Raw genomic sequence first — 26443 nt, 5'->3', positions numbered from 1 at the left:
AGAGTGGGCACTTTTGCCTCATATATATACAAAGTAGATGATGGGTCACATGGATAATGCGAATCTTTCAACGTAACACTTATATTTTCTGCCTAATGTGAAAGTTAATAAATTATTCCGTATTCCTTAATCGTCCAATAGGGAGTTTTGGACAAATTATCCTAAGCTTTCTGTACAAAATAATTGCATTACTACTATTTACTAATTAAATATGAAGAAATTTTAGGATAGGGAAATCTATTTTATCTTTGACTTGACTAAAAAAAACTTTTCCTTTTCTTGGTAGAATGACTAAAATAATATTTATGGTAACTCATCGGCATGATTTGTCTTTTCAGACAACTCTCAATAATATGAAATTTCACCTACAATTGAGAAGATCGGCAGAATAATTTTTTTTCGTGCAAACCCCATTTTATTAAGTTGGTCAGATGAAACTCTTATTTAAAATGATTTTTTCAGCAATCAAAAAACTTATATGAGACAATAATATATAATACAAAAATCAACGTGTTCCTAACCAATCATAACAACAAAGGTACAAATAACAAGAATGTCTAAAAGCCAAACAAATAAGGTGAACCACAAAGAAGATAGTCCACATGAGATGTTGAGGATCTGTCCAAGAACGATTCACCGGTCGTAATACGACACATTACCACATTGGAATACAAAGAAAAGATTTTGAAGGGTTATAAAAAAACCTAACTCGCACTAAAAATGATAAATCATCTTCATCTCCCTGAAAAAGGAGGTAGCATGTAAGGTGGGAACAAGTTCCCAAAAGTCGAGTGCCCGAAGAAAGATCCGAGATATAGCCACCTTGCCACACCACGTTGAAAGATCTAAACCAAGTGACTACTAAAGACCATAGGACGTGATAAACCATGAAGACAAGGGAGTAGAGACATGGGAAAAAACAAACACCACCATGGAAAAAACAGATCCCGCTAACCTAACGCTCCCAAAGATACCATCAATAGTACACACTGAATTTGATGACAAAACAAGCATATATTACCTTTCTCAAAAGCATCCATGCTAAAAATGGAACAACCATATAGGGAAATCTCTCTATGAAAGAGGAAAGTCTTTCCCAAAGAAAGGAAAAAACCATCTCAAATGTAGATAAACTGGAACACAAAAATTCACATAAACTACTAATACATTACTTTGATTTTCTCTCCTTTTTGGAGGAATATAGAGAACGGAAGCCACAGAGTGATTTTTTGGCTATTATATTACATCAGAATCTACATATGATACAAGATTATATAATATTGTATGTGCTAAGTTTTTTTAGTCAAGTTAGTATTATTTCTAATAGGCCCTTCAAGATGATGATTTTTCCAACCATTGATCTCAGTATATTCAAATATGAATCGCCGGTGGACCATTATTCGATTAAGTTGATTATAGAGTGGATTGCGTTTGTGTAAATCCGATTCTGCTACCATATTAAACTATAGGTTTCTGATTTAAAACCAACTGAAATAATATATGGAATATATGAACGTGATGTTTTTATTCTTATTCTTATTTTTTTTTTTTTTTTTTTTTTTTTTTTTTAAAAAANAACAAGGAATTTTCATTCAAATTAATCCCCAACAGGAGATGAGTTCTTACAACATGAATCAAAATAAACAAAGAGAGTTAAAGATAGGGGTTCCATGAGTTTAACAAAGGGATTATCAAACTGAAACAGTTTTACAACATTTGATAAGTCTATTGGAACCAAGGCGGATTCGTATTTGAAGGCAGGCTTCACGAGATCCTCAACCAGCAGGTGGTCATAGGTGGCTTTAGCGAAAGACGCATTGGAGCTTGTAGAAAGAGTTTCCACGGGGGAAACATTTAATAGGGTTTTCGCAAACATGAGGGGGCTCAAGAGCATGGGATCAATGACCTTTAGGCTTTTAGGATCAACACTCATGATTATAGATGAAACTACATCCGGGAATCGCAGGGAATGGGATTCAAAGCGTAACAACGCAGGTGGGTCATCCCTCTCATGGCAATGGAGGTAAATGAGTTCCACACAAAGCTTGTAAGAGGTTTGGTCCTGGAGAATAACAACAGACCCAAGTTTTTGATCTAAAAGCGGTAGAGGATATAGGGGGTCAGAGGGTATAAGCATAAAGTTCAAACAAACTGTCGGATCAGAGGAAGCTATAACCGGGGATCGCCGGGTAAAGGAGTCAAAGCGTAGCCACGCAGGTGGGTCATCCCTCACATAGAAATGAAGGTAAATGAGTCCCACACAAAGCCTGCACTCGTTTTGATCCAGGAGAAAATCAACAGACCCAAGCTTTCGGGGTTGAAGGGTAGGATTCAAACAGGCTGTCGGAGCAGATTCGTAAATATGAATATCAAGAGTAGGCATCCGGACAAAGCTAATAAAACGGTCTCGACAAGCAAAACTATCAATGCTCTGCTACCGAGGATTCCTCGACTTGACCAAGCAAAGATAATCTTCTTATGAAAGTGAGTTTTTAGTCTTATTTTGTTAATCTTCTTATTTTCTAACAAAAAGGAATTTAAAAAAAATATATATTCGATTAATTCTAAATTTTTTCAATATAAATAAGTTATCACATTCAATCATAATTTTTTTAATAGAAACTATAAGCTTTTAAGACTGTCCACATAGAATTTTAAACAACCAATAGTGATTAGACATGTTATTTAATAACATTTTGAATAATTACATAATTATATATAATTATTTTCTCCAATTTATAACTTTATAAGTTTATGCTATATAGCAATGTCATTACATTTTATCCTTATTAGGCTTATAATTATTGATATCTTACTCCTAGTCATACAAGAAAATATATTAAATAATAAAAACCTAACCATTAGTCACTATTTTGTTTTTATTAAATTAGTAAATTTAGATTCTACATTTTGAATTATGTTTTATTAACTTATGTATCAACTTAAGTATGGAATAACAGTTAAAAACTAGAACCAAAACAAAACTGAACCGACATAAATACTCGTTTAATATTATAAAAACTAAACTCTAATTTTTATTTATAAATTCAAACGGACAAAAAATCTTGTTTAATTGTAAATCCAAATCCTCATTTATAAACCCAATCGGCATATAATCTTGTTTAATTGTAAAATCTAAATCCTTATTATAAATCCAAACCAACATATAGTTTTATTTAAATAAAAAATTAAAATCATAATCTTCGTGTATAAATTTAAACCGATATCTAAACTCATATAATAAAAAGTTTACAGATTTTGTTTACTTAATCTGTATTTATTTTATGATTTTAATTTTAATTTATTTTTTTAAATTAACGACATAACAACAACAACATTATTGATAAGAAAAATTAATTACTCAGAAATGAGCAACGGTTAAAAGTAATAAAAATGAAATCTGTTGTCTTTTAGGTTTAGAAGAGTTTACAAAGACCTATCTTGAAATGCATTGATGATTTGCCCAGTTTTGATTTGAGAATTTGGGTTTGTTGTTAGCGGGAATGCCTTAGGTTCTTATTGATTGCCTAATTTTGAAAAAAAAGTCTTGCTTCACTTTGTGTACCTCACTGTCTTCCTTGTTCTTTTACGCAGAAGCTGAAGATGAAAAGTTCATCCCTTTTCATGGCTGCAGCCACTGTATCAGCCATGGCTGGTTCTGGGGTTATGCTTGCTAACTCATTCTCACCACAACAGTTACATTCATACGGCTGTCAGACGTTCTTCTTCGACGGAGATGACTATTGTCATAGATGAACTTTCCGGAGTTCTACAGAACAAGATGTTCCAAGATGCACAAGTGTATATGTAAAGGTATAGAGAAACACAATACACTCATTTACACTTGGAACGCGCCAAACCAACGCTTTTCTCTTCAATCTTATTAACAAAATTTATCTCTTACAATGATACAATTTTGTCTTGGCCCTTACTCAACCTATTCTACCCAATAGGATTGATCCCGACTAAGAATGAATCTAAAACTCTCTCTTTTCTATCTAACACAACACCCTGTGTAGATCTAAGAAAAGAAAACCAATCCTCTCTCTTTTTATCTATAAGAGAAGAAAAACCAACCCTCTCTCTTTTCTATCTAAACTCTCACCAGTGTAGATCTAAGAGAAAGAAAAACAATTCTCTGCGCACTTAATCACCTCCCTGATTAACGTCACAAAGAACTGGGAACACACCTTCTAGCCTTTATTTTTCTAGCTTCAAAGTTTACAACTGTATCAATATTCTAGAGTATTCAACTTGGCTCGTGGCCTACTCATAGAATATATATACACGACTTGAGAAACCCTAGAGGGCGAATCTCCAATTATCAAGGGATAAGGAAACTGTTTGCTTTCAACCTTATCTTTTCTTTATTTGTTGTAGAGAATATTTTTCATATCTCCAAGGATAAGGAAACTGCTTGCTGCTCAAGTTTATCCTTTCCTTAATTTCCTATGGAGAATATTCTTCATATCTCCAAGAACAATCTTGTCTTTATCTTCAATGTCAAGTCATCAACTTTCCTCGACACATCATCACATCCACTCACGTCTTGCCACGTCTTGCCCCGTCAGCTCACACATCCATGTCAGCAACTCGGGCGTCTGTGATCTGATGCAACTTCCTGATTGATACAACGCTCTGTTTGGTACAACGACTTGTTCCTCTCAGCGAGTTGTACCAGAATCTGCATTTACAATCTCCCCCTTTTTGACTGAGTTTGATACTCAAGCATCTCTCTGGTTCATCCTGAAAAGACACTCCAACAAACACAAGCCAAAAACAGAACAAACAACAACTAGACAAAAACAACAATCATTATCTAGCAAACAATCACAAACTTGTTCAAACAGAACTATGATTAAGAACCTAATAATCAAAAACCCCAGCGGGCTGTAGCGGAAACCATGTTCTTCATAGTTCTCTACTCAGACTTAATCAATTGGCATATTCTCAAACTTGTGCAACCTAAGATCAACCAATTAATCAATTAAGTCTCCCCCATAAACAATGGTTCTCCCCCTAAACCAAGTAGCTACAAGGATTCTCCCCCATAAGTACAGAACTCCTTATCATTAGGCGTTGATTAGAATTAAATCAAAAACCAGAACCAGAATCATTCTCCCCCAGCTTGAGTGATCAACTAAGTCAAAAATAGACATATGTATCACAACATCATACTGAGTTATGGGAATCACTTACCTGCTAACAGTGCTACGCATCCTTAAGCACTTTGATGATCAGTCTCGTCGCCTATTGAAACAACTTCATGTTTGTATGCATTTTGACTCTCCTTGCAACCAAAACTGGATGTTGGGAAATAGGACGCTGATAGTCGAAAATTCGAACAGCAAGTAGCTCTTTGATCGAATCATAGTGTGATCGTGACAATACACAGGCTTTGCAAGAAAAAACAGCACCTTGTGTATCATTTTCAACACTTTCAAACCTCAGTTTCACTGTAGACAACCTTCATTCTTGCATCTAGACCAGTTTCTTTGAACGCTTCTACACAGATGAGCTACCTAGTCAGATGAGCTAAGCACATATCCCTTCTCTAATTCGCCATCTATAGGGAACTCAACCATATGTTCATATGTTAACTCAATAATCATCAGTCTCACATGTCTAATACCAGCCTAGACATTTACTCCACCACAATCAAACAGAGAGTTGATTGTACATGTGAGATTCTAAACGCATAGTTCCTCACAAGAACATTCACTATCTTGATCAAACCCATGCCAGTTGACAGATCAGCCCACAAAACTCATATACCTTTGGTTATGTGAGGCTTAATCTCAGTCACAATTTTCAGAAGCCCATCAGCTTCAAACATCCTCATCCATCATTTGCAACCAAACACAAGCGTTCGTTCTTCAATGGACGTAAGCGACCTAAAACAGAGTATCACACACCTCTGTTTTCACTGCAGATAACATGTCTCCTCACAAACATATGCACCTGTGAATCATCAAGGGTGAGACGATCACCTGTCCCTCTTTTGTTGACTCCACGACACTGAAGTTTCAACACACTTCTGCAGATGCTCTCTTAACTCAAAAAAAAAAATGTCTCGTCGGTGAGATAGACGATAATGCACATGTCAGTTGGTGGGACTTAGACACTTGCTTCGTAGCACAATCCATCTTCTGGTAACAATCCCTTGCATCAAATACGTTGATCAAAGATGGAACTCTAATGAATAACCACCTGTTGTACAGACATGACCTAACAACTTGCAAGCATAATCTTCTGTCTATGAGCAATCATCAGCCTCCGGTACATGTAACTCCATTCCTTCATATCATGGAACTGACACTATACTCATTTATCGATACAACATGAGTATCAGTCTTTCGAATCGTCCTCAGACACATGATGACTCAACAAAAATCCTCCGAAGCCCTTTCACCACTAGTGCCAAGTTGTGAGTTTCAGTAACAGCTACTTCAAATCCTTCAATACTCCCTTGATCAATTGTTGCTCTATGAATTTTACCACTTAGAGAATCATGATCATTCTTGTGAGCTGAAAAAAATGAGCTTAAATCTGAAACACTTAACACACACATCAGTGCACACTTGTTGGAAACATACAAACATTTCTCATCAACAATATTTACAATCAGCCTCGTGTTTCAGCAATCAATCATTTGAATTTAACTACAAACATTGATTTTTACAACACATTTTTTCTTTTCAGCCTTTTATACACAACCTCAGACATCCATACATCGTTAATCACAGGACGTGAGGGAACCAGAAAAGCAACAGACCATCAAGAGCACTTTTATATTAATTTTTACTTCTTAAAGTAAGAGACTTTCATACCTTGAGATTTGTTATGTGATGTGTGCCAACCACTTGTTCAGAACTTCACCAGAAACTACCACAACCTTTTCTGAATCTTCAAAGAACAACTCTGTGATCAGTGGCTAGTCTTTCGCTCTGGCATGCCTTTGATTCTCATGGTTCACTATCAACGGGAAGTAGGCAGCTGGAATTTCCTTTGGAGAGTGCATTGACAGGAGTGTATCAAGTCATTTTTTTGTTTTTTGACTTTTCATGATACACTACCTTAGAGCTTAGATTCAACAGACATGAATGATCTTCACAGTTTGGTGATATGAACGATCTTCTGTTGAATCTCCTGATTTCTATCAGCGATATCACTGGACTTCTCAACCGCGGATATTTGTGCATTCCCTTGTTATTATTCTTCAGGGCTCTGTTGTAGATGTACCAGCTACATTATTATTATTTTTTTAACTTACAAACCACTGGTACTTCTTTCAGAATGGAATGCATAATAATGCCTCTCCTCAGCTCTTTGACCTCATCCTTCACGAAAACGTTTTACGAGATCCCCAATATGAATTGGCATGACAAGCAGCTATTTTCCACTAACTCTTGCTTAGGCAAAATGTTGATCTTTTATACATTCTAGGAATTCCATGGCCTGTTCTGATGCATGTCCCTGTATCTGATCAACACAACTCACCGAACATATTAGATCTCACAAACACCAATGACTTTTCTCAGAATCATGTATTGATCTAAGTCCAATGGTTTTTGTAAACAAATCAGTAATTTGCAAGTCAGTGCTCTAATGTTCTAGTACTATCAGTTTCTCCACAAATACTCTATGAATAAACTGATATTCAGGGTCCTGTAATTTAATTTTAGTATCTAATACATGATCTACAACAATATTAGCAAGCAAACAATTATCACACAAAATTTCAAGCATGGTCTAAGAATGTACCGTACTCTGTTCACAATTGTTTGATCCTCATGAGGTGACTGAAAAAGGTTCCCAAAGCATTAACCTTAGATTCAACAATTGAACAAGGTACGCTTCTGAGCGTAGCAGAAGAACAACTTTGTTCCCAGAAGGCAATAGCCACCAGATCCTTCACGGTGATTCAGAGAGCGATATCTCTTAAAGTTTCTGCTAGCTCCTTTCGCATGTGCCTTTGAGATACTTGACAACCCTTTCAGCAGCTTGCATGTGTGATACTAAAACACTCACAGCTTGCAAGTACATAACAAATGTCTGGTTTGCTGGTAAAATACATCTTCAGACAACTGATCAGCCCACCGTGTCAGTTACCATTTACACAATCTCTTGAATCTTCTTCTAAGATAGAACATTTCCAACTCCCACGGGTGTGGCTTCATCTTCACTTCTTTGTAACTCCCATACACTAATCAAAGCTTTTGCATACTCGCATTGGTATATGAATATCTTAAAACCTTGCAGTTGCTCCAAGTAAATAGTCTTCTGAAAACAGCCATTCGTAGAAGTCCTCGTGTTGAAGTGAAGGTGTTGCGTCTAGCAAACTCACCTTAGAGCTTTGTATGACCACTCATGCCTTGTTCTCCACAACTTGTCCACGTTTGTCTCTTCTGTTCTTGAAGACCCACAGACAATTGAGTTCGTTAAGCACAAATGATTTTATCAGCCAAAGTTTGACCTGCAACGACATCTATAGACCTAGTAGCCACCTATGTAGCTTCGCCTGTCTGAGATATATCACATTGTTGCAGGTTGAACACATTTGCAAAGCTCTGACTTGCCACACCATAAACTGTACCCGAACAATTCTGTGTAGTAGAAGCAGACAAAACAACAACTCTGCCCTCCTGAATCCTTCCAGCAGCGTCTTGATGGATGTGATTCTCACAGTTTCTTGACTGCTGCAGCTTACACTTAACAACAGCTAGTTAATGCACTCATTTTGAGATCATGTCTCTAGGCAACATAAACACTGCTAACTGAACTCTTTTGCTTGTAGAGTGTACGAGTTCCATATATAACGGCCATTATGATAGAGCTGACCTTCGACTCGAATATGGTTGTTCTCATCAACCGCCTGACATCCTCTCTTGGTGAAGGTAACATCTAAACCCTCATCACACAACCGACTGCTGCTAATCAGATTGATTTTTAGACCATCTACAAGGTAGAAAAATTCCAGAGTGGACTGGTCTTTACAACGAGATACACATTTGCCTCTGATTTTACCTTCAGCTTCATCTCCAAAAGTGACCATGTCAGCTAAGCCTTCTTCAAAGTTGTGTAGCCTTCCTTGATTCACAGTCATGTGCCTTGAACACCACGACCAAATAATCAGTGCTTCAACACAACAGTTTGTTGATCATCAACAGTGTGCGCAACATAACAGTTCATGTCACGCTTCTTGATGTTTACTCGCTTGTATCTTCGAACATCTTTGTGCACTCCTTCATATGCGTGAGTGGTATAGTAAAATCCAGACACTTAAAACAGGTAGCTTTGTGAAGGCTCTAACTTGCATAGTAACAGCGACACATTCTTTTGTTCAGATCTTCGACACTCCACAGTCTTTCCCAACTTCTAACACAGTTAACATATCATTCTTCTTAAAGAAGACTTTATTGCCTCTTCTTCCAACCTTGTGGAACTTCTTCTGACGTATGAGTTGACTTACACGATTCTTAAATCTGTAATAATCAACCTTGATATGACCAATCATACCACAATACCAGCAACGACGTAGTTTCCCTCTCAGGTTGTTCACAACAATCGTCTGTTTAGTCTTCTGCAAGTTGAACTCAGACACCCATTTGACAGCATCACCTCCGTTTTGCAGCACTTCTGTTTCATGACCTATGTATGAAATCTTCTGACCATTCAAAGACCCATTAACTGCACTCGTGACACCGCTTGAGTTTCCTCCATGGTTCCTTATACCACATTTTGCAATCATAGTACCTTTGTGAGTGATCAGCCCCCTGCACAGATCTTTTGCTCCTTTACTCAGCTTCTTGTTATTCCTTAGCTGATCCTCAAGGCGTTGTCTCAACAAAGACGAAATGACTTTTTCCTCAGACAACAATTTCTCAAGAGTGAAGACTCTACACAGCAGCTCTTCCTTCTCAGACACTAGATCATAATTCTCAATCTTCTGCAGAATCAGCTCCTTAGACAGAGCGGTGACTTGTTTCTCAACAGATAAGCCACCCACATCAACCTTAGGCTTCAAAACAAACTTCTGATTCTCATCATCTTCTTTGTCTGAATCAATATTACTCCATGTCAGACAAGGTTTCGTAAGACCACAACCTTCTGAACTGCTTCTTGCTCAGTACTTCCTCATTACCTTGAACAGACGTCTGAGTTTCTACAGTCTTCAGAGTGAATGATTCCTCAGCCTTCTGATCATTCTTTCTCATCTGCAGTTCATCTGTCTGAACTAATTTCACACACGGATCAACCTTCTGCTCACCAGAACTCTTATCCTTGTATACCTTTTTCACCCTTCTGGTTTCTTTAGAGAAGGCTTCTAAAAGATCCCAAGCTTAGAGAAGGCTTCTAAAAGATCCCAAGCTTCTTTCGCCGACATACACTCTTGCACCTTCGCAAACAGATCCATCGGCAAGCAGCTGTAAATAGTAGACAGCGCTTCAGCGCTTCAGCGTTCTGTTTTCCCTTTAACTTCTCCTTAGCGGTCCACAGCTTATAGGGCTTTATTACAGTTTCTCCTATGATGTTCGTAAATGTTGGAAGTGACCATCCATCTTCAACAGCAAACCAGGCTTTCATATCACGACTCTGTATTATGTGTCTAATCTGTGCTTTCCAATCATCATAATGCTCAGCATCAAGCATTAGCGGATTATTCTCATCAACAAACTGTTGTGGATTCTCCATACCTCGTCTCAAGATCTCACCTGTTGAAAAGATAAACAATTCTTTTATCAGGCGTCTACTCTGATACCAATTGTAAAGGTATAGAGACACATAACACACTGATTTACACTTGGAACGCGCCAAGCCAACGCTTTTCTCTTCAATCTTATTAACAAAATTTATCTCTTACAATGATACAATTTTGTCTCGGCCTTACTCAACCTATTCTACCCAATAGGATTGATCCCGACTAAGAATGAATCTAAAACTCTCTCTTTTCTATCTAACACAACACCCTGTGTAGATCTAAGAGAAGAAAACTAACCCTCTCTCTTTTTATTTATAAGAGAAGAAAAACCAACTCTCTCTCTTTTCTATCTAAACTCTCACCAGTGTAGATCTACGAAAAAGAAAACCAATTCTCTGCGCACTTAATCACCTCCCTGATTAACGTCACAGAGAACTGGGAACACACCTTCTAGCCTTTATTTTTCTAGCTTCAAAGTTTACAACTGTATCAATATTCTAGAGTGCTCAACTTGGCTCGTGGCCTACTCCTAGAATATATATACACGACTTGAGAAACCCTAGAAGGCGAATCTCCAAGTATCAAGGGATAAGGAAACTGTTTGCTTTCAACCTTATCTTTTCCTTATTTGTTGTAGAGAATATTCTTCATATCTCCAAGGATAAGGAAATTGCTTGCTGCTCAAGTTTATCCTTTCCTTAATTTCCTATGGAGAATATTCTTCATATCTCCAAGAACAATCTTGTCTCTATCTTCAATGCCAAGTCATCAACTTTCCTCGACACATCATCACATCCACTCACGTCTTGCCACGTCAGCTCACACATCCACGTCAGCAACTCGGGCGTCTGTGATCTGATGCAGCTTTATGATTGATACAACGCTCTGTTTGGCACAACGACTTGTTCCTCACAGCGAGTTGTACCAGAACCTGCATTTACAGTATATGTCCACCAAAATCACTTTTTCCACCGCCAAGGCATTCGTTTGTTCTTACTTGCAATTTGTTTCCCGAGGAGCCACTTCTACCATGGAAAGGCCGAAAGTAATTGAGATTTTTTCACTCGCTGAAACAGACAAGTGGAGATCTCACGCTTTCAACCATCCCTGTACCTGTCAGACCTTTGCCCTGGATCCTCAGGTTAAGAGTAACATAATGGATGACTTGGATCGGTTTGTGGTGGATTAAACGTCCTGCAAGGATGTGGGGAAAGCTTGGAAGAGAGGTTATCTCTTGTATGGTCCGCTTGGGACAGGCAAAACAAGTTTGGTTGCTGCCATGTCGAATTATCTACAAGCTTGATGTATATTATCTAGACATTACTGGAGTTAGCAACAATTCTCAGCTTCTGACGTTGCTCAAGGAAACTGCTAACAATTCCATCCTAGTTGTGGAGGATATAAACTACTTAAGCAAGTTCATGGGTACTGAGCTGGAAGATGATGACTTATATAGCATCTTTTATTTTGGTTTGTATTGGCTTGTGATTAGGTAACACTCTCGGGCTTACTTGATTTTATGGATCGGGGTTGGTCAAACTGTGGTGACCAGAGGATCATCATCTTCACAACAAACAACAAAGAGATGGTTGATCCCGTGTTGCTAAGACCAGGACGCTTGGATATTCATATCCACTTGCCTTACTGCACACCTAGTGTCTTTGAAATTCTGGTTACCAACTATCTCAAAATCTCTACGTACCCACAAGCTCTTCAAGCAGATCAAGGAGTTATTGCTGGAAATTGAAGTTAGCCCTGCTAAGGTTGTTGGGTAGCTGACTGGTAAAAAATCTGTGAACCAAAAACTAGAAGGGTTGATTGAGTTCTTGACAGCCAAGAAGACGAAAATGGATGACTCTCGAAAGGTTGTTGGAATTTTAGGTTAAGTCTTCTTTTGATGATGGTTGACGTGTTATGGTAGAATATATTACTTGCTAGTTTGACTCTTATTTTGATCCTGAATCTTGCCTTGAACTATATGGAGATGTGTAATGTGGTATCTCAAACTACGGTTTCAGGATTTCTGTTGTCAGGACAATCCACGACTCTCTAGAACTATTAAAGGTATGATCTCTCTGAGGTAGCAGATAACAGAGTTTATGAAGTGTGAAGTGAGGAATGGTCTTAGTATATCCTTTTGGCATGATAACTGGACAAAACATGGTCCTCTGATAAGCTTCATTGGAAGTAATGGGACACGGTCACTGCGAGTAAGGAAAGAGGCACTTGTCGCTGATGTAGTCAGAAATGGGAGTTGGTGGATGCCGGGAGCTAGACCGGAAGAGCAACAACAGCTAATGATCACCTTGACAACGATCCCTCCACCAGACATTCTCAAGGGCCCCGATGTATTTCTCTGGCGTCGGAACTCAGGTACCTTTGCTGATTCTTTTTCTTCCAAGGATACTTGGGAGCAACTACGTGTACACTCTCCGTAGGTACCATGGAACAAGGTGCTTTGGTTTAAGGAAGGGGTACCCCGGTACACTAAAAGAGCGAACGCCTACGAGAGACAGGCTGCGAGCATGGGGCCTTAATATCCCTTCAGCTTGTGTGCTTTGTTCTGACGGAATCGAAACCCACAACCACCTTTTCTTTGAATGCTCATTCTCTGCAAGGGTTTGGCAATCTTTTGCTTCGAGAATCTGGAGAAATCCACCGTCAACACTCCATTCAATCACAAGTTGGATTCTGCAGACCAGGACCCCCGCTGCAACAAATGTCGTGGTAATTGCCAAGTTAGTTCTTCAATCAGCTTGTCATCTAATTTGGCGTGAACGGAATGCTAGGATCTTCACCTCCATCACCTCACAAAGTTCAGCAGTGCAAACAGCTATGAATCGAACTATCCAAGATTGACTCATAACCGTTCCAGGATTTCTTCTTGCTTTCTATTTTGGATGTATTTCATTTCCCTTCTAGTTTTCTGTCTCTTCCTCTCCAGTATTTGTATTCTCATTTTTGTACAGAAAAAAACAGAAAATGGTATAAAATTTAACCTTTTACTAAAAAAAAATGTCTATGTGTTTTGTGGTTCGAATGACACTAAACTAGAGGTTAGAGTGGTTTGTAATTTTGTAAAAAAGTCTCTAATTCGATCATATAAATATCAAATTATGTTCTACGCCTGTGGCCTTTGCTTTAGTCTATTTTTCTTTAGTATGGCTCTAGATTGGATTCTAATATAAGTTTTACCTCAGCTGCTGAAATGAATATATAGAAAAACTAAAGTATTATTCATTATTTGTCATTCATGCTCTTTCATTTCCTCCTCTTTCACATCCACTGAATCAGTAACCTCAGCTCTATAAACATAAAACCTAACCACGACCAAGAACAAGACAAAGTTAACCAGATTGAGTACCGCAAAGAACAGGTAATAATAATCCAACCTAGACTCGTTAAGATTATTCAAAATCCATCCCCTTCCTCGCTTCTTTGTTATCTCGGACACTGTCGATAACAAGAAACTGCTCATGAAGTTTCCCACTGCTAAACTCGTTGTGGAATACGAATTCCGAGACTTTTCATGCTCTCGGGAGCTTGATCATAGAAAAATTCTAGCTTTGCAACATTTAAAAATGAATCAGCTATACCCATTAGCACGAATTGAGGAAGCAAAACGAAGATAGTCAAAGGTATTTTTACTCCGGTTTGGTGGATGAGACCACGATCAGCAGCGATTTTAAGTCTATACCTGTTTTAAAAATACCAAACAAAAAAGGTGTAAGGAAACTAATGTAACACAAGAAATTATTTGATATGTATTGTCTTTAAGTTTTTCGTTCCTTTAACTATTTACTTAGTTTAAGATGGAACCTCTTTAATCTTAACAATACCTTTCAGTGACAGATGCGATGATCATGATGAGGATATGAAAGATAAGACCAATTCCCATTCGTTGAAGCAAAGTAATTCCTCGTGGATTTCCAGTGTATTTTCGGGTTAGCTTGACGAAGACTCGATCGTATATGACTATGGAAATGAGCATTGAGAGTGTGACGAATGCGGAGAGACTAGCTGGTGGGATGCTGAAAGCTCCAGTGACTTTCCGGTCTAGAGTGGTTCCTTGTTTAACAAACAAAGTGTTGATTTGTGCGATCATCATGCTTGGGACGAAAGTTATGAACAAGACAGGTAACATTCGTAGCATTTGTTTTGTTTCTTCGACTTCTGTGGTTGTACATAGATTCCATTTATGATTTGTTCCTGTTTTGAGTGAAGCTCTGTCTAAAAATCTGCAACATAGTTACATGTTAAGTACTTTATGATATACTTAGATATAATAGTAATTTAAAATTGAGATTAAACTAAATAAAAATACACATGCATTACCGTAAACTTGGGGTGGATTGGATGCGGAAGGTACTTTTCCGCTCATATTCAAGTGAAGGCAGCTCGTGGAAGCTCGTGAGGCCATGAGCCATCGGTGCATTGGCTTTGCGAAATGAAGCCACAATGACACGAGCCATCTTGGTGAATGGGCTACCAGTGGGAAGTTTATGGCGGTAAAACGGAGTACCCAACAAGAAAATGGAAATGGAAATAGCCAAACCCAATGTTGGAAGTCCATAACCCAAGGTCCAGCCAACATTATCTTGAACATAGACAAGAATAGTGTTGGCAAAGAGAGTACCAAAGAAGATACTAAACATCCACCAATTGAAGAACGATAGTTTTTGAATCTTCTCCTTTGGGTCGAACACATCGAACTGATCGGCTCCTATTGTTGATATGTTCGGTTTTGTACCGCCCGTACCGATCGCTAATGTGTATAACGCTCCAAAGAAGACTGCTAATTGTAGAACCGAAGGGTTTTTGCAATCTTCCACATTAGCCGCGGAACATTCTGGTGGCTTAAGTCCCGGTATGGATACTGATAATGTTAACACCATCATCCCCTGTGATTCATAAGATAATATTCATCTTTTAAAACGTTATCATTTTTTTCACTATAGAACTATCTTTTATGCAAGTTGTGATGTATAATAAGTGAGTGTGAACTAATCCAAGTTGTACAACTTGCAAAAAAAAAAATTCCTAAATAGTTCATTTTAGTATATGATATCAAACTACAGCTACATCAATCAATGGAGAGTCCATTTTGGAGAGTCAAAGTTATTACAGCAACTTGCAAACATCTCTTCTATCAAAAAATAGAAATGTAAAAGAAACAAATCGAATCTCAAACCGACTACCATTATTATAGTGGATAAGTCTTTCGAATATTTCATTTATTGTTGTTCTGATCTATACAATTTTTCTTGTGAGTAGAAACACTTTCTAAAATTTTCGATCGAGACAAGAAAAAATGAGTAATAATGATTTTTTTTCAAAGTCAACTGTTGGTCAAAGTACATATATAGTTCCAAATAAATACACATTTTTTCTCGTAGAAAAATATTGCACGCTTCTATCAACAGGCAAAAAGACTTAATGCATAGACTCTGGTACATAAGAACAAAAGAAAATTGGAGTGCTATTTTATTGACTTTAGTTTGGAATTTCAATCGATCTTTGTCTTATCTCAATATCTCTTATCAATTCTCGTTGACTCGCTTTTAATTTTTTCTTCAGAAATTATCACTTATCTTAAACTTAATATATTTAAAGATATCTAAATCGAAACTATATCCGTTGAAACAATGTCACTCTTGAAATGTTTACTCTAGAGACTCTTACCACTTAAATGACCAAAAATATATATATTTTTAAACAATATGTTATTCCGTAGACAATGTGAAGAAGAGTCGCTAAAAATATGGTCATGCTATAGAGAAAACGTAATCATGAATCATCACGTTTTTAGGCTCCCCACGTTTATATTCACGTTTTTAGACATACTTACCTAATTTACTTCTATATAACTGTCGTCACGACTTTGATATGTTATGTTTAACTGTTACATATATATACTATATATGTATGTACAAAGATAGTTTTAGTTATTTAAAAAAAAAAATAAACACCCACTAACTAGAAACCTCAACATGCAAATCAACAAAAACAAATCGTAAAAATACAATATATAACGTGGTGTCATCAAACACTGATCTAAATGTCCTTGTAATGACAAATTAAATTATTAAAACAAACTATAAATATAGATAAAGGGATTCATTATTTTGTATGGTGTACCGTGTACGTTTCTGTCATACTGTGAGTTGCTTCGTTATAGAATCAGAAATAAACGTACCGAGAAATAGATAGCACAAGAGATGACGAAAGTGATGTAGCGACCAAGATGAGCGTCTGCGACGTAAGCACCCAAGATTGGTGTGAGCCAACTAGTTCCAACCCAATTGGTCACATTGTTCGACGACTTGACGGTTCCTTGGTGCAGTTTGGTTGTCATGTAAATCACTAGGTTGCTTGATATCCCGTAATAAGCCATCCGTTCAAACACCTCGTACACTTTTCAAGAAAAAAAAGAAAGAACAATTTGTAAGATTACATAACGAAACAGAAAGAGTACGAATAAAAAATTTAATGTGGAATATATATAGAGTATTTTCCTAGAAATTCTTATACTATTTTATGCCGAAAGAAAATTCCTATACCAGAAAATATTAAATATATGAAACAATGGATCGTTGAAATTATGAATATAAGTTTTCATTGTCGAAAAATAGTTTTGAGTTCATAGTATTTTTTTTTAATCTTGTGTTAATTTTTTCTCTATGGAAAATAAAATGTTTTTTTTTCTTTTTTTGAAAAAGGGTTGGAAAATAAAATGTTTATGACTTCAAATAAATAGATTTATGTTTTTAATTAGGATAAGATACGTCACCAACTTTTTACGTTCTCTCGTAACCATTGAAAAGGTTCCTGAGACTCATGGCAGCTTTTAAGATATATTATAGTAATCTTAAAAATAGAATAAAAAGATTATTAAGAATCAACAAACAAATCATTTTAATAGTAATCAAAATCTATCAAGAAAGAAACAAATTTTATCAAAAATAAAATAAACAATTAATACAGATGATGTAAAATTAATGAAAGAATAAATACGTACCAACGACAAAGGAACAAGCTTTCCAACGACCTCTAATGGACCTTCGAACAGGATTGCCACGAAGATCAACTGTTCCATCTTTTGTGTAGTCGTCTCCAACCTCTTCTATTGTCATTTCTTCTCTCACTTCTCTGTCTTACTCTTTTTCTCTCTCTATTTGTTTTTCTTTGTTTGGTAGCTTAAGTGTTTTTTTCTTTGTCTAATGTAAAGAGAGAGTGGGCTCTTTTGCGCCTCGTATATATACAAAGTAGATGATGGATCACATGGATAATGCGAATCTTTCAACGTAACACTTATATTTACTGCCTAATGTGAAAGTTAATAAATTATTCAGTATTCCTGAATCGTCCAATAGGGAGTTTTGGACACTTATCCTAACCTTTCTGTACAAAATAATTGCATTACTAAATATGAAGTTTAGTATAGGGAAATCTATTTTATCTTTGACTTGAGTAAAAAAAAAACTTTTCCTTTTTTTGGTAGAATGACTACAAAATAATTATTTTGATAGCTCATCGGCATGATTTGTCTTTTCATACAACTCGCTCAATAATATGAAAATTCACATACAATTTGAGAAGATCCGTAGAGTGGTTTTCTTTGGCTACTATATTACATCAGAATCTGCATATGATACAAGTTTATATAATACTGTATGTGCTAAGTTTGTTTTTAGTCAAGTCAGTATTATTTCTATTAAGCCCTTCAAGATAATGATTTTTCTAACCATTGATCTTGGTATATTCAAATATGAATCGGCGGTGGACCATTATTGTATTAAGTTGATTATAGATTGGATTGAGTTTGTGTAAATCGGAATTCTGCTACAATATTAAACTATAGGTTTCTGATTTAAAACCAGTTGACACCTTCGAAATTTCAAGCATTTGGCTCTAGGCTGTTGCCCCTCAACTTCCAGCCCTCAGAGTTTTGATTGGTAAAATAAGATCTCACGAGTGAAATACTAAACTCCTTTTAAAAAATTTCCACTTGTAAAATTGATTCGCTTTCAGGTTTCGACAGTAACTTAACTATATTTTAGCCATATTGAGATTTTTATAATATGCAGATGTTTTTTCTTAACGTACATATGCAAAATATTCTAAAAATATTGCTTGAAAAGAAGCAATAATTTTTAGTGGTTACCTCGATTATTTTAGAAACAAGTTTGAATGAGTTTCAACTTTTTTAATAGTATTGAATCTTCTCATGACAATATTCCAGCTCATTACGAAACGAAACACATTAATTAAAATTAATTTTTGTTATGTATTGCCATTTTTTCTTTATTTAACTACTTTGTGTCATTATCGTTGACTATATGATGAGACAAAGAGATATTTTCACACCTTCTTATTTAGCACGAGCAGCCTGGATTTTCGGTGAATCTTTTCAGACTTTCATATTCTTAGAATCCACACAAAAGTCATATGTTATTCATTCATTGATTTTAAAATACTTATCAAAATAATGTGTTATTGGTTCTATGATTTACAAATACTTGTTAAAATCTCATGTTATTTATGTATTGATTTATTTTTGGATTTCAAAATCCACATTATATTTTAAATAGATTTGAATGGATTTGAAAGTGTAAAATAGAAGAATTCAAATCCATGGATAAAACATGTTCTTTCAAAATCCATATGTTTTGATTTCTAGAATTTACAATTCCATCTGGATTTAGAAATCACCTTTCCAATAACAGTCCCTTATACTATAGTATTAAATTTCCATTGGGATTTTTATAGATTTTGCCATTTCTCATTCTATTTTCTTTTAATCTGTCATTTTGTTTAAATATTTTAGATTTGTTATTTTTAGTGACTATAAAATCTATACATTTGTAAAATATTCTTGTTAAAATGCGTACTTTATAACAAATACTAAACTCTAAAAAATGGAACCCAAAAAACTCAAACATAATGTGTAAAATCATGTTTAAATTCTTGAAAATTGACAAATCCATAAAGTTTTAGCTAAAATGACAACTCCATGAATGCTACTAATCAAAATGGTTTTTCGGATTTGATCATACCAACACTAATGCACTAAATCCCATCAGAACTCTGCAATTAATACTACAATTAAATGTATTTGGGGAAGTAGTGTTAGGATTGATGACCTCCTCGAAAGTCTTCGTCTTGCGTACCTCCCCTTTTTATTGTTAAAAAAAATGACTTTTTCATAATTGATTCACTCCCATTTCATGTAGCTCATCTCGTGCAGATGTGCACTCACCTCGTTGTGTATGTTATATTTGTCTAATTAATCTTAAAGAAAGAACAATTATACCATTAATTAACCCTAGTAACGCAAACTAAACTAATTTATTAAACGGGCCTCTAATATTTTGCTCAATATGCACTAGCTAGTACGTAGTTGGTCGATGATTATTCAAGGGAAGAAAAAATTACTCTCAAACTGTCATTTTGTGCAGTAAAAGCAGCCTCGATGATCCACCCATTTCCATAATACTTGACGCTAATATCATGTAGTATAATAACGAAACCAACAAAACTAAAAAAAAGGTCGTCGCCAGATTTTTTAAAGATGATCTTATAACCAGCACCTTTCGAACTTTAAAAGGCTTAGTGGAAAAAAGGAAAGCTTAAAGTTGGAAAAGTGTAATTGGGATGTTAGCTTCAAATGCAATTGGGGATCCAACCACGTGGATACAAAACGGGTTTCTAGTTTCTACTTTCTAGTGTTGGTTACATTGGCTACCTAATTTCAAATAGACAAATAGGCATCAAAAACATACACAAGTATTTTAGAAAAGACTCATTCTAACTAAAAAGGTAATGAGTATAAATGAAAAAAAAAATGAAAAAAAGAGATAGCTGATAGTAATCATAGTATTACTAGTAGACATTACTGTATTACCGAAACGAAATGGTAAGGAGAGTAATGCTACTAGTTCATTTGATTTTAATTTTTAAGAATATATGAATATACTATCATTTTAACATATTTATGCGATGTTATTTATTGAAAACCCAAAATTCTTTACGGATAATAATTAGCATTCTGTTGTTGTCAGTTTTGTTTGCAATTGAAATTTCACCCAAACAAAAAATAGGAGGAAGAAAAAGCTCCTAATTGTGAGCTTGTGACCAAAAGAGAAGTGTTGAGAGATTTGAATTTGGGCCAAAAGAATGAGACCATTTAAAACAGGCTTTATACTGCTGACCATTTAAATCATTAAAGAAGGACTCTTAGCCTAATTAGCCTACTTTTGGATAAAATGTGTAACGCTCCGACCATTATTGTTCATGGATCCATATTAAGTCTCAGTCACATTAGCCATGTGTGTCTCAGTGTGTGTGTTTTTATGTGTGCAATACTAGAAATCATGACTAATATTACGAATGTATGATCAAATACAATTACAATTCAAGAAGATTTGTGTAACACATATACAAATCTTAATTCAATTTATACCAATGGTTGTTTTCTAATGTTTCAGATGAGGAAACAATAGAAAGGCCCGTTTCTAGTGCCCTCGGTCAACTATTGTGAGTTTTGCTGTTGAGACCAAAAGAGATACGTTTGTGACCAATAAAAAAGCCCGTTTCTAATAGCTTCAAGATTAGCTCAAGTTTGTTTGTTCTTCATTCTTCTTTTGTATAGCCCATCTCCCAAAGCATACGCAATGTTCCACTAGAAAGAACATCCTATTTCATGTAATCTATTTAATGACATATTGCGTGTATATTTAATGACATTATGTATCATTAAGATAAGTCTACTCAGATTAAATGAAGCAAAGTGGATATTCCATACGTCCAAGATCCCTCTAAATCTCAACTTTATATCTATTTCAGTTCCTTACTCTATATTTTATACGCAAATTATATTAAATAAATATTTGCGTGTGTAGCTAGTATAATAACAGAGACAGACATTATAGCACAGAAGTAGAGAAAGGAAGAAGATGGAGATATTTGTGAAGAAGGAGTACTTAGATTTGGTTCTTGTCCCATTTGGATTAATCATAGTTTTATCTTACCATCTATTTCTTCTCTACAGAATTCTTTATTTTCCTTATCACACCATTATCGGTTTCATGAACATCGATAAATCCATTTGGGTCGACCGTATCATGCAGGCAAGTCCCTCTTTACTACAATGTTTTCTTATTGTTACTATTGTGCTATATGATTAATTTAGATATAACTACAACGGTTAGCTCAACTGATTACAGGCAAGAAAAGATGAATTGGGATGTGCTTTAACTGTTCTTTCGAGCAGCATATCAGCTTCAACATTCATGGCATCCATTGCTTTAACGTTGAGTTCACTTATCGGCGCGTGGATAGGGAGCTCACCGGTTAATATGACGGTTTTTACGGGACATTTTGTCTATGGTGACACAAGTTCAATCACAATGGTCATCAAATACACCTCTCTTCTCATATGTTTTCTAGTTGCATTCTGCTGTTTTGTTCAATCCACGAGATGTTTTCTACATGCGAACTATCTTATTACCACACCGGGAGCAGATATACCGCCGGATATGGTGAAGAGATTTGTCTTGAGAGGCGGTAACTTTTGGTCGTTGGGTCTTAGGGCTCTTTACTTGGCTCTTAATCTATTGTTGTGGCTTTTCGGACCGATCCCGATGTTTATCAACTCGGTCTTGATGGTAATGTGTTTGTATTATCTCGACTCGAACTCGGTGGCGCAGCCTCTTTATCACCGGACTTTCGAGGCGGAGCAAATTGTCAAGAAGATGAGAGGAGTTTTGCCTGAACAGTTGACTTTTAGATGTGATTGAAAACAAAAAAAATTTTGATTACTATCAATCGACCCGCGCTACGCTCCGTAGTTACATTAAGGTGTATTCCGAGTTTTGTCGTGTATATTTTTTTTTGGTTTTTGTAAATTCATCTTAACGTTTGTTTTTGTATTTAATTTTGGTTGCTTATGTTGTTTTGTTGGATATTTTAATAAAAATATGTTTTGCAGTAAGTATAATTTAGTTTGCTGTTTTTAAAGGAAAAATTGAGATTATCTTGTGTGTTTATAATGCTTCTAAAAAAAATTATTATTAGAAGTTAACATTGTTTAGTTGAATTTGTTGTTTTGCTGTAGTTGTTAGTTGTCATTAATTTATTATTATTTTCTATTTTGTGGTTAGATTGTTATTTAATATTTTCATATGTATTTTGTAAACTGTTGGAGTAATTTTTTTGTCAATGTTTTAGTGTTTGGAGTGAAAAGATTGTGGATTTTATTAAGAAAAATAAATAAAATCAATAACTTACATTCCTCTTTTCTGGGCTATTTTTGTTTGTTTCATTCGGATCCAATTTTTCTGTAAGGCTTATAATTTGTGGGTTTATTGGACCATTATTTATATGTTATTGAGTTGAAATTGATTTGTTCTTTTTTAAAATTCGATGTCCTCGTGAACGGATAGGAGAAGAGCAATTTTCCGATCTAGAGGTCTGTTTGAGGATTGAACTTATGTCTTTGATGCTCTTAATCGTTTTTTCAGTCATTCTTGTCGTAATCGTTATCCCCTGTTGATTTTGTTAAAGGTGAATGTCAATTGGGTTGCAAATTTGTTTATATGAAAATATGTTGGCTTCTTTAGGTTTCCTAATTAAGTTGTGAGTTGTTTGGTGTTCTTGGTTGTAATTTTTTTTCCCCTTTGTCATGTGAGTGGTTTTTTCGATTCGATGTGAGTTGTGTTTTGGGGAAAAATAATTTTCTTGTTTATCTTGCTGTAATTTTATAAAGTCCGGGTTGTTTTTTTTGTTTTCTCGGTTGGTTTTTCATATAATTTTGTGTTACGGTAATCTGATTGTGGCATTCATATATCTGAATCTTTTTAGTTTATTAAATGTGTGTTCATCTCTTTGTGTCTTTGTCTTTGGTGATGGATTTGTGAAGTGCTGCCAAATAATTTTAATTGATTTCTAGTTGTGTTTCTTTGATTCTTTGAAAGTGTTGCTTGGGTTGCCTTGTTTTGATATTTGAAATTTTAAATTATGATCATTTTAATAGAAAATTTTAACTATATTATTACCACTAATGAAAATTATAGTATTGTTTTCTTATTTTAACATTTAATTTATTTTACATAATTATTTTTTATTTAAATTTTCAATTAATTATATTTAACAAAAAAACATGCACTAAATGAATATTTTAAAATTAAAAATTGAATTTATAGGATTTAAAAATAGTGATGGGTGTAGAGACTTTGAATGAAATAGTGTTGAAATTTTGGATGAAATTTAGTTGATCAGTTTGTTATTTGTATAATTGTTTAAAAGACTTATTAAAATGTGTAAGGCCCACAAAATTAAAGAAGAAGTGGCGTGACAGCACCAGAACTGAGAGTCAGAAAAGCTAATTTTATATATATAGATTAATTAATTTGCCAACTTGGGATTTTCCTACCAGTTATATAATCAAGTTATACGTAAACTAGTATACATTTAATTATATCCAGACTTAATACTATGTGAAATGATTCGGAAGAACAAAAGCAATTATTGCATGAGATTTGAGAAAGCCGTACGGAGCATGTTCCGGGAGCGTCTCGTCTTGTGTTTTATATTCACACGATAAGAGCATTAAACGGATACAAAAAGTGAGCTGTTTATTTCATTTCTTGGAAGCAACTACTTGGACATTTTCTCTATCTTTGAAAACAATTATTATTACGTTTTATACAAATCTAATATTTTTGTGATTTGATTTTCCACTTGTCCCACAGAAAACATCATGGTCACACTCACATCACGTTTTTTTTTTTTTTCTTTTTTTTTTCAATTATATGATTGCTCATACGTATTCACGTAAGTTGACACAAGACTTTTGGAAATAGAAAAGTTCAATCAATGGAGATTTCAGATGGAAATTTTAAACGTCTGGAAACATATGAAGCGTATCTAAATCGGTTTTCGATACAATATTATATATTACACAATAAATATTTTTGTTTTTGACAATTTAATTTTAAAACATAGCTCCAATTCTTGAGTTTGGATTATTTTTCCAAACAAAGAAATTTGTGTTACCAAAGTTAATAGCTCACTTATCAGTTTAGACCCATAATTATGGACTGACTAACCTTGGATTAAAGATAAACTATGTGTCTAAGGACTATAGTCTTTCTTATTAAAACAATTGTGTTTAGTTGAAGATAGTTTTGGTTTTGTATAGTTAACTATGTATAAGAAATTGTGTTAAAAACACATATATAGCACCTAATCTTTATCAGTACTAGAGAGAATAAGCAAATTAATTGATGCATACAACAAGGAATGGGTGTTCTATACACAACAGTGTTTAGAGTAAGCTTTGTCTAGTCAGAGTCAAAATATCGGTTAATTATTTTGTGCTAGCCTTCTTTTTTTTGCTAAGTGAGTAAATATCATATAAAATGAAAAGTTTTGGTTTTACAAATGAGTACTCAGCTTTAGGTTCCTTGGCAAAAATAAAATAAAAAACAAGGAAGCAAAGTTAGAGTGAAAAGCTTGAACCGGTTGATGCAAACTTCAGATAATCCAGAGACTCAACAGCTTCTTGAATTTCCTGCGATGGTTTCTAGCATGGATGGTGTTGATGATCTCTCGGTTGATGGTCTTGAAAACAACAGCTGGTGGGATGACTTGAGAATTATGGAGAACATTGTTTCTCTGCTTCCAGATAGCGTAGATGGTGGGTTGAGAGACAATTTTCCGGAGCACCGACGGAGAAGAGGCCGTGCTGAGCTTGATCCAGGAGAGAAGACTTTCCCAGTCTCGAAATTGAAGTGGAGTAAGTCTTAGTCTGGACTGCACAAGGTTCCAAATTGATTCGCTGAAGTTACAAGTAAGCAGGAGGTGGTCTCGAGTCTCATCACTCGTTGCACATAAGCAACAAAGTGGAGAAACCTGCAGACCCCAGGAGATCATCCGAGAGCGAGTGGGGAGTCTGTTCAGATGAGATACCCACATGTGGAAAGAATTCCTCGGGGTAGCACCTTTAAACCAGATCACAGGTGACCAGTCTTTTTTAGGTTCTCTCTGTCTTAGAGCCTCTCACGTCCTTGAAGAAGAGAAACCGTTGCAGTCGATGTTGTTGACTATCCAACCGTAGGAGTCTTCAAGGTCAGGGTGCAGCGGGAGTGTTATTGTAGTGAGATAGGTATGCAGGTCAAGGGCTTCTTAAGATCTTGGGGAAGGTAGTCGCCAGGTGGCTCCTTCGACGGCATCGGCTACCGTGGCAGCTATTGGGATACACAGGTTTCTGGGACCTTCATCTCCCAAAAGCTTTATTTGGGGGTCAAACAGACTCCAGGAATCATGCCAGAAACTGGCAGATAAACCGTTACCAATAGAGCACTTTAGGAATCTCTCTGCAATCGGTCTAAGTCGTAAAAGAGATCTCCAGTTGCAGGTGTCATTTATGCCTTCTTTTATAGACCAAAATGCTGCTATAGGGCCGTTTACGAATCCTGGGAGGTGGTGGTGCTTGTGCCATTTAACCCAAAGGGACCGACTGTTTGAGAATAACAACCAAATGAGCTTGAGATTGAGAGTTATGTTCCAGTCGGAAAAACTTCTGAAACCAAGGCCACCTTCATCCTTTGGCAAGCAAACTTGAGACCAAGCTACTTTTGCTTTGTGAGGATTTTCGATACCTCCAGACCAAAGGAAACGAGAGCACAAAGACTCTATTTCTTTGATACAACCTTTCGGGAGCCTGAATGTAGAGATCCA

General features: G+C 35.7%; 2 protein-coding genes and 1 pseudogene across 2 annotated transcripts; 1 reads left to right on the top strand and 2 right to left on the bottom strand.

The window, feature by feature from the left end:
* Positions 13918-17913, bottom strand: LOC104760295 (annotated as a pseudogene).
* On the top strand, positions 21468-22656 carry LOC104760293. Its single transcript, XM_010483200.2, has 2 exons — positions 21468-21831; positions 21928-22656. Exons 1-2 carry the CDS (start codon positions 21658-21660, stop codon positions 22498-22500), a joined length of 747 nt encoding a protein of 248 aa, XP_010481502.1. The 5' UTR covers positions 21468-21657; the 3' UTR covers positions 22501-22656.
* LOC109130562 lies at positions 25173-25738 on the bottom strand. Its single transcript, XM_019240248.1, has one exon. It carries the CDS (start codon positions 25676-25678, stop codon positions 25238-25240), a length of 441 nt encoding a protein of 146 aa, XP_019095793.1. The 5' UTR covers positions 25679-25738; the 3' UTR covers positions 25173-25237.

Source organism: Camelina sativa, chromosome 18, assembly GCF_000633955.1.
Source record: "Camelina sativa cultivar DH55 chromosome 18, Cs, whole genome shotgun sequence".
Lineage (NCBI taxonomy): Eukaryota > Viridiplantae > Streptophyta > Magnoliopsida > Brassicales > Brassicaceae > Camelina > Camelina sativa.
This window is presented reverse-complemented; position numbering and strand designations above follow the sequence as displayed.